The sequence below is a fragment of the Phoxinus phoxinus genome (assembly GCF_949152265.1).
Source record: "Phoxinus phoxinus genome assembly, chromosome: 3".
Taxonomy (NCBI): Eukaryota; Metazoa; Chordata; class Actinopteri; order Cypriniformes; family Leuciscidae; genus Phoxinus; species Phoxinus phoxinus.
Window position 1 is genome coordinate 31407252 of NC_136878.1, and position 9098 is coordinate 31416349.

At 36.9% G+C, this 9098-nt stretch overlaps 1 protein-coding gene across 2 annotated transcripts; it reads left to right on the plus strand.

The window, feature by feature from the left end:
* Positions 1-115: 115 nt before the first annotated feature.
* pomt1 (protein-O-mannosyltransferase 1) lies at positions 116-8948 on the plus strand. 2 transcript variants are annotated; one of them, XM_079608001.1, is made up of 20 exons: positions 116-410; positions 553-676; positions 767-873; positions 963-1013; positions 1697-1843; positions 1934-2039; positions 2139-2198; positions 2312-2405; positions 2486-2641; positions 3294-3424; positions 3512-3607; positions 3699-3791; positions 3951-4047; positions 4135-4227; positions 5820-5940; positions 6016-6113; positions 6223-6336; positions 6434-6560; positions 8037-8214; positions 8381-8948. In XM_079608001.1, exons 2-20 carry the CDS (start codon positions 558-560, stop codon positions 8553-8555), a joined length of 2163 nt encoding a protein of 720 aa, XP_079464127.1. In that variant the 5' UTR covers positions 116-410; positions 553-557; the 3' UTR covers positions 8556-8948. The 2 variants fall into 2 exon arrangements, with proteins under 2 accessions (XP_079464127.1, XP_079464128.1); XM_079608002.1 differs by having other exon boundaries at positions 305-409; positions 547-676; positions 8381-8873.
* The last annotated feature ends 150 nt before the right edge of the window (positions 8949-9098 follow it).

The window sequence follows — 9098 nt, forward strand, 5'->3', positions numbered from 1 at the left end:
ACAAAACAGATAATATGATTTTTAGTGGATATATAAAATCAGTTTCTTTTCAGAAAACATCCCAATACGGTTTAGGAAAGCGACTTCTAGTGCAGGAATGTTTGAACTGATCATCTAGTGCAGGAATGTTTGAACTTTTATTTTGAAATGTGGGTGGTACTGCCCGGAAACACTAGCGCACAGACTACATATGGTTGGGTTATTTACAAATTTTAATGTTTTTAAAGTAAAGGCTAAGCTGTCGCTTGTGCCAGAGACATGGCTGTATTTTTTAATCAATTGAAGTTGTAGCGAATATCTGTATTCATTACGTTTTTGCGAAAAGAAACATGTAGCACATGTAGACTCGAAATCAGCAGTGTTGACCTATGATTTCGTAACTCGTGAGAACTAAATCTAACTGAATCAAGGTAAAAAAAAATTAAATAAATGCATTTACATATGCTAAATTATTTTCCCAAGCTGGATTCTGCTATTGTAGATGCAGCATAAATGAATACGTATATAGTAATATATATATGCTTTACCTTGATGAATGTGTGTATTGTTCAGGGAGGATGCATTGTGTGAAACTGCCCATCAGTGTGACAGTGGAGATCAATTTGCTGCTGGTGGCAGTGACAGCACTTGCGCTCGTGACCAGACTATATGGCATTCACTTTCCTAAAGCTGTAGTGTAAGTCTGCGTTTAATCATTATTTTTTTAAACATGTTTATTTATTGAAATAAATTCACCTATGTATGTCATGTTTGTGTACTGCTAAAGGTTTGATGAAGTTTATTATGGACAGTTCCTGTCTCTGTACATGAAGCAAGTGTTTTTTATTGATGAGAGTGGTCCACCTTTTGGCCACATGATACTAGCTTTTGGAGGTGAGAAGATTGTTGATACTTTATAAATCACATTCATCAAGAAAACCACTTAATGTTTATTAACTAATGTGCATAATTTATCTGTGTAGCATATTTAGGAGGATTTGATGGCAACTTTGTTTGGAACAGAATTGGAGCAGGTGATTATACGTATTATACAGCTTCATGTTGGGTTGACAAAGCCAACCAGTTGTTCATGTACAGATCCTCCCGTTTTTTTCAGGGTTTACTTGTTTTATGGGGACTTGATGGATGTAATGGTTTTTATAATGTACAAACTGTATATTCTATCCCCTAAACCTACCTGTCACAGAAAACGTTCTGCTGTTTTAGATTTTCAAAAAAGTTTGACTATTTTTAATTAAGTTAGTTTTTTTGAAATATAATGAAATAATTTTAAGTCATCCTGTGGCCCCCCAGTGGGCCCTGGTTGAGAACCACTGTAGCATGGAAACTTTTTTGGCTCACAGTCATTCTTGCTGTTCTGACTAATTATGTATTTCCCTAAAAGATCAAACTCATGTTTCTAGAATCTACTGCCTTGCAATGTCCTAGCAACCAGCCAGAGCACCTTAGTTAGTGAACACCCTGCATCATCTTCTAGATTACATACATTTTTAAATCTCAAACTAAGTATTCAAACTACACAACCCACTAACACTTATACTGTATAACCTTTAAACTGTCATGAGCGTTCAGGCAAGGCTTTGTCAAGACAACATTTTAAGTTTCCCTTTATTTTTTACATGTAACACTGTCATACATTAACACAGGCTTTAGTAATTGCATTACTTGTATTGATTATTATTGGGGTCCATTGTAGAATATACCAGTAATGTTCCTGTTTGGAGCCTTCGGATAATACCGGCCCTTGCTGGATCCTTTTGTATACCACTTGCTTATCTTCTGGTGGTGGAGCTGGGATATTCCCACTTCTCAGCATTGGGGGCCAGTGCGCTGCTCCTCATGGGTAACTACTTACCATATCATTTTCAAGTCATTTGCCTGAGGATGGTTATTCTTGAATGTGAGGTTAAATACTTTTGTTTCATTTTAACAGAAAATTCCATGATTGTGCAATCACGCTTCATGCTGCTGGAGTCTGTCTTAATCTTTTTCCTACTGTTAGCTGTACTGTCTTACCTCCGCTTCCACAAAGCACGCAAGTAAGTATTGTAGGCTAATATGATTAGTCAACCTCCAGTGGCTGTTATGATGATGGCATACTCGAGGTCATAAGTGTCATGTGCTCTCTCTTCTTCCAGTTCATCTTTTAGGTGGATTTGGCTTGTGATCTGTGGGGTCAGTTGTGCATATGGAATTGGGTATGTACACTAAGATTACTTTTGTGAAGCACCACTCGCATTTTTTTCAGAAAGTGTCAAAAAAACTGGCTCTGCGAATGAAATTCAAGTATTTTCTTTGTTTTATTTTTCAGGGTTAAGTACATGGGTATATTCACATACTTGTTACTGCTAGGCCTGGCAGCTGTACACACCTGGAAACTTATTGGAGATCGAACCTTAAGCCACGTGAGTAATAGTTACCTAATATCCATGGGTTTTAAATCTCTATGGGTACAACGTTATGATTTTGGGATCTATGTCAAAAGGGCAAAGTAGTGGTCCAGGTTTTGGTTCGCTTCCTGGGCCTTGTGGTGTTACCCGTCATCCTGTACCTTGGATTTTTCTACGTCCATCTTACACTGCTGTATCGCAGTGGACCACATGACCAGATGATGAGCAGTGCTTTTCAAGCAAGTCTAGAGGTACAGATAAAATTCCTGTATTAAGTGCACTACCGTTCGAAAGTTTGGGGTCGGTAAGATGTTTCAGTGTCACATTGATCAATTTAATGCACTGTTGCTGAACAAAATTGTTATGAAATGGAAGTTGCAATAGTCTTTTCTTCACTATTGTGACATACTATATCCAAGTGAAACAGGTTCTCGAACAAGAAAAAATCTGTAGGGTGGGACTTTTCAGTGGGAATCGACTGGATCGGTGTGGTTTGCTATTGCTGTGATCTCACATGAGTGACAGGTTGTCCCGCTCTCATGCAAGTAAACTGGTCATCAGAGAAGAGATGTCACTGCAAGAATGAGGGAATGATATTTTGATTAAAGATTACGAGGGTACATGACAAAAAAATTATGTTAATAAATACTGCAATATTCCGTAAAAATGGTCAATTCTGATTTCATGGACAAAAACTTGAATTTGACCTGACTTGAATTTCTTCACAAAAAAAAGGGAAAAAATATCTTACTGACCCCAATATTTTTGAACAGTAGTGCACATAATGTATTCAAACAGATTTGTTCAAATACACAGTGTAAAAGTCAACTACCTGAATAGTGAATCTCATCACAGGAGCGTTTATGTGTTTGCATGGCCATCTCCTTTATTTCTCCCATAAAGGGCGGTCTAGCCCGGATCACTCAGGGACAGCCCTTGGATGTCGCGTTCGGCTCACAGGTCACTCTCCGCACCGTGTCCAGTAAACCTGTTCCATGTTGGCTTCACTCCCACAAGGTTAACTATCCAATCAGGTGAGCCATCAGCAGTCACAAGGTGATGTAATCCTAAACAGCCACATCTTCATAGAGATCTTTACAGTTGATCTATGCTTATCTAAGGTATGAAAATGGCCGCGGTAGCTCCCACCAGCAGCAGGTGACCTGCTATCCTTTCAAAGACGTCAACAACTGGTGGATTATTAAAGACCCTGGGCGGTATGTATTTGTTGGTTAAATGGTTCATATGAACCATACATGGTCTGCAGATAAATATTTTTATGAATTGTATTGTAATTTGAAACCGCAGGCAGAGTCTTGTGGTTAGCAGCCCACCCAGACCTGTCAGACATGGCGATATTATTCAGCTGCTACATGGAATGACATCTCGCTACCTAAACACGTAATACAGTTCCACCATTTAATATTAAATTATTATTGTTAAAAACTTACTTTAAAAAATATATATTAATAATAAACAAATGAACAAAGATAATAAAACAAAATAAGGTTTGTAATATTGGTATTAATCAATAACCTGACTGTGCTTTGTTTTTTTAAGACATGATGTTGCAGCCCCCATGAGTCCTCACTCACAGGAAGTGTCTGGATACATTGACTTTAATGTGTCTATGCCGGCTCAAAATCTATGGAAAGTGGTAAGATCTCAGTCCCAGATGTCTATAATAAATATTCACATTTACTCAAAATGGGTTTTGTTATGCATTGTGTTCATTGCACTGTAGGACGTAGTGAACAGGGAGTCCGATAGAGAGATCTGGAAGACGATTTTATCAGAGGTGCGACTCGTCCATGTGAACACTTCTGCTGTTCTGAAGGTTTGTTCAATGTGTACAAAAGAATTTAAGCATAACAATACAGTATACAGTTTTAGGAAAAATGTATACTTCATCAAATTTGAGACTAATTTATGCAGAAATACAAGGACAAAATCGCATGCATTTACTTTATATTATAAATTAACAATGAGCAATACATTTGATATGGTATTATTTATGAATCATTGATAACATTAGTTTATAAAAATACAACAGTTTATTGATGGTTCATGTTAGCTCAGGCCCATTAAATAATATTAAAATAACACTTTTGATTTTAATAATGATTTAAATGTTGAAATCAACATCAACTAAGATTAATAAATGCTTTAGAAGTATTTTTCATTGTTAGTTCATGTCAACTAATATAGTTAACTAATGGAACCTTATTGTAAAGTGTTATCATATCGGTATATAATTATTAGTTATTGTTACTGCCCTTAAAAGGATTATATTAAACTTCTGTTTAATCACATTTACTTTATTTCTTCCATGGAACATAAAAGATGTTTTGAAGAATGTTGGGTCACACTTAAAGGAGAACTCCGGTCAATTTTAACATTGAGCTCAATTTTTTGTAAATTTGGAGTGCTGTCAATACAGAGAACAACGACAAAAATCGGTGTTGCCTACACCGTGTTATCCTCTTTTTAAAATTTGCACCCTATTGACTTGCATGGGGTCTAATTTTAAACCTGCTTTTATTTCTCTTATCATCCTTGATGTGTCATACAAGTGCCCAGCCATGTTGAGTGATTCCTTCAGAGTGAACACGAGTAAATCTGACTGCAGTAGTAGATGTGAAAGATATTAATAAAAATGATGTTATATCAGCCAGCGCACATACCTGTATTTAGTTCCTGTTTTCGGTCGAAGTCCAAAGTAGTCGATTGTCGAGTTCACGCGCGTGATCATAGGTAACTAAACATATGCCCGTGAACTCGACTTGTATGACACATCAAGGATGATAAGAGAAATAAAAGCAGGTTTAAAATTAGACCCCATTCAAGTCAATAGGGTGCAAATTTTAAAAAGAGGATAACACGGTGTAGGCAACACCGATTTTTGTCGTTGTTCTCTGTATTGACAGCACTCCAAATTTACTAAAAATTGAGCTCAATGTTAAAATTGACCGGAGTTCTCTTTTAAGTTTAGGGTCCAATTCTCACTATTAACAAACTATTAACTTTGACTTTTGCCTGAATAAAATCCTAATTACTGCTTACTAATAATTAGTACGGTAGTTAAGTTTAGGGACTGGGTAGGATTAAGGGATGTAGAATATGTTCATACTAAAAAACGGCATTAATTTGTGCTTTATAAGTAATAATAAACAGCCGATAAAATGCAGTAAAATGCACACTAATAACTTAATAGTAAGAATTGGCCCCTAAACTGAAGTGTAACCGAATGTTGGAAACCAAACAGCAGCTCATGGAGAAAAGAACAAAACCATAATATATATATATTTTTATGTGCTATACAAGAAAGGTTGTCATTTTTGGAATGACATGAAGGTGACAGAATTTACATTTTTGTGTGGAGTATTCCTTTAAGAGAGTTATTTATACATGTTTTATAATGTTTTGCAGCTCAGTGGAGCGTCTCTGCCAGAGTGGGGTTTCAAACAGCTGGAGGTGGTTGGGGATAAGATTCATAAAGGTTACCATCAGAGTGGCATGTGGAACGTGGAGGAGCACCGTTATGGCAGAAGTATGAGAATTAACATCTGTAAATGTTTTCATATTGCTTATGTCTTCTTTTTCAATTTAATACATATCTGTACAGGTCAGGAACAGAAGGAAAGGGAGTTGGAGCTGAAGTCACCTACTCACAGCGACGTCAACAGAAACCTCACTTTTATGGCCAAATTTATTGAGCTGCAGGTGAATATTAAATATATTTCATATTGATCTTAAGTATGTCAATCGTCAGAAAAGCCATTTAGAGCCGGTGTTGTAGAATGAATACACTTAATGTATGTTTGAGTAACAGTGGAAGATGCTGACAGTAAAGAATGAAGACTCCGAGCACAAATATAGTTCATCACCTCTTGAATGGATCTCAATGGACACTAACATTGCATACTGGCTTCATCCATCAAGTAATGTACGTCAACATCATTCTGTTGGTTTTTATTTTATGTCTGTGTTTTACAGAATGATAACAGAATTAATCTGTCTAATCTTTTCTATTTTTAATGCAGGCACAAATTCAATTGATAGGGAATTTTGTGACTTGGACCATTGCAAACCTTGTGCTGGTGGTGTATTGTCTTCTGTTTTTAACCTACTTGCTAAGGCGACGGAGGAAAGTTGAAGACATTCCTCAAGGTATGTGCCTGGAAGTACTGTCACATGACGGCCCTAGTACTGAGCCTTGTGGTACTCCATACTGAACTTGTGATCGATATGATACCTTTGTTTACTGCTACAAATTGATAACGGTCAGATAAGTATGATTTGAACCATGCCAAAGCAATTTCACTAATGCCAATGTAATTTTCGAATCTATTCAAAAGAATGTTGTGGTTGATAGTATAAAATGTGTGACTAAGATCCAGTAACACTAATATAGAAATACAACCATGATTAGATGATAAGAGCAAATAGCTGTCTCAGTACTATGATACAGTTTAAATCCTGACTGGAAATCCTCACAGATACCATTTCTTTCTAAGAATGAACATAGTTGTGAGGATACTGCCTCACATTCTAGTATTGCCTAGTATTCTTTTACAGAAAAGAGTGATTTGAGATTGGCCTGTAATTAACTAATTTCTAGGATCAAGATGTGTTTTTGTTTTTTTTATGAGAGGTTGGCTTAAAGGTTTTTGGTATGTATCCTAATGACAATGATGATGATGAAGTAATAATATTAAGAAGAGGATCAATGACTTCTTGAAGTGTCTCTTTCAGTAGCTTATTCGGTAAAGGATCTAACATACAGATCTAACATACAATCATTATTGATTTGAATGATTTAACAAGTTTAGACAATTGACCCTTCGCAGGGAGCTTGATTGACAGGCAATCTGCCCAATCATACTTCGCCATCCGCCATTTTGTCCGACAAAGCAGTCAGGAGAATTAGTAGATTAACATGGGAGGATTTGAACTTGAAGAGCGGAGTGTACTGACGCCTCTCCTCGGTTAAAACACCATTCCTTCTGATGTTCATTCATGTTTATTTGATGCTATAAATTAACTTAATGGAAGAGATGATCGGTTCACAAGCAGCTTTAACTGAGGCTCTACAGCGATCTGTCAGACACATTAAAGAGCCACAAAACTGTATTTATTGTTTACATTTCTTTAAAAAAAAAAAAAAAATTTGAAAGGTGAGATTTTGTTTAATATCAAAAGTAGCCTGATCTGTCCTGTCTGTCAGCGCGTTGTCAGTGTCCTCTCTGCTCCGCGGTGTATTTATCACTGCGTGAGAACATGGTGTGGCGTGAGAGCGGGGTAGCTTGGGTGCGGTTTGGAAACGTCCGAAGTTGAAGCTTTGTTTCTCGTTAATTTAGCCACTGTGTCAAATAAAGAGAGTCTAAATGTAAGCAGATCTAGCAGTTTCGAAGGCCTTTCTGTATACAGTAACACTTCCACGAAATTAACAAAATAAACTAGAGGTATTGTTTTCTTCCAGCTGCTCTCCATTTTTCTGGCTGCTCTCTTGAGGAAGCGAGTGTGCTCATTATACCACGGCGTCAGACTATTTTCCTTAATCTTCTTTAAAAGCAAAGGAACAACAGTGTCTAAAGTGCTGGAAAAGAGAGAGTCCATGGTTTGTTTCTTTTTCTTCTCTTTTAGACGCTTGGGAACAGCTGGTTTTGGCTGGTGTTGTTTGCTTTGGAGGCTGGGCAGTTAATTACCTGCCATTCTTCCTTATGGAGAAGACTCTGTTTCTGTATCACTATCTTCCAGCGCTCACCTTCAAGATCTTGCAGATACCGATTGTCATAGAGCACCTGTACATCCATGTACTGAGGTAAGAGATGTAATTCCTGTCCAAAGATCATCAGTTACTGAAGATCTTACGTTCACTGTTGAAATTTGCATATCTACTGTATCTATATGAATAAAACCTGCGATTGTATCACACCTGTGTTAATCACGTATCTATACTCATTTCTGTATGTCATGCTGTTTCTCAGATCCCCAGCTCAACAGAAAGCATTTGGTGGTGTTATTTTGGCAGTCCTTTGTTCGGTATATGTGTCTTACCACAACTTGAGTCCTCTCACCTACGGCAGGCCAGCGTTAATGTCAGACGAGCTTGCTGCACTACGTTGGAGAGAAAGTTGGGATATTCTCCTACGAAAACGCTAAAAATGTTTCTTAAAGTACAGGAGCTTCCATAAGTTTATGATGACATGAACTTTGAAGTCAAGGCAGTCTGGTTGTGTCGTTGGATTTCCAGAAAGCTATGAAACAGGTTTTTTAGGGTCTTGTACTCAAACATAACATTTTTAAAATGTCTACATGAGAATTCATGCTGTTGAATCTCAAAACACTAAACCAAATGGACTGTAAAGCACTATCTTAGTGCTTAATTTATCAAGAGCTTATGTTTACATATTATTCTGTTTGTATGGGAGTTTTATTGTACTGTTTTTATGGACTTGTTGAACTGAGATGTTGAATTTCTTAGATTTTATTTTATTTAATCCTTGCACATCACTAAACAATAGAAACTGAAAATGGAATAAACATTTTTATCATAACAAACTTTGTATTAGCATATTCATAGCAACAGCCATTAAATGAATCGGGCAACATGGAATCGATAAGCGTGTAAATGTTGAGTGGTGAAAGCACAGTTGTTCCTGTAAGACAAAACCATGTGTTGTAGTGTCTCCTCTCTTTGATGGT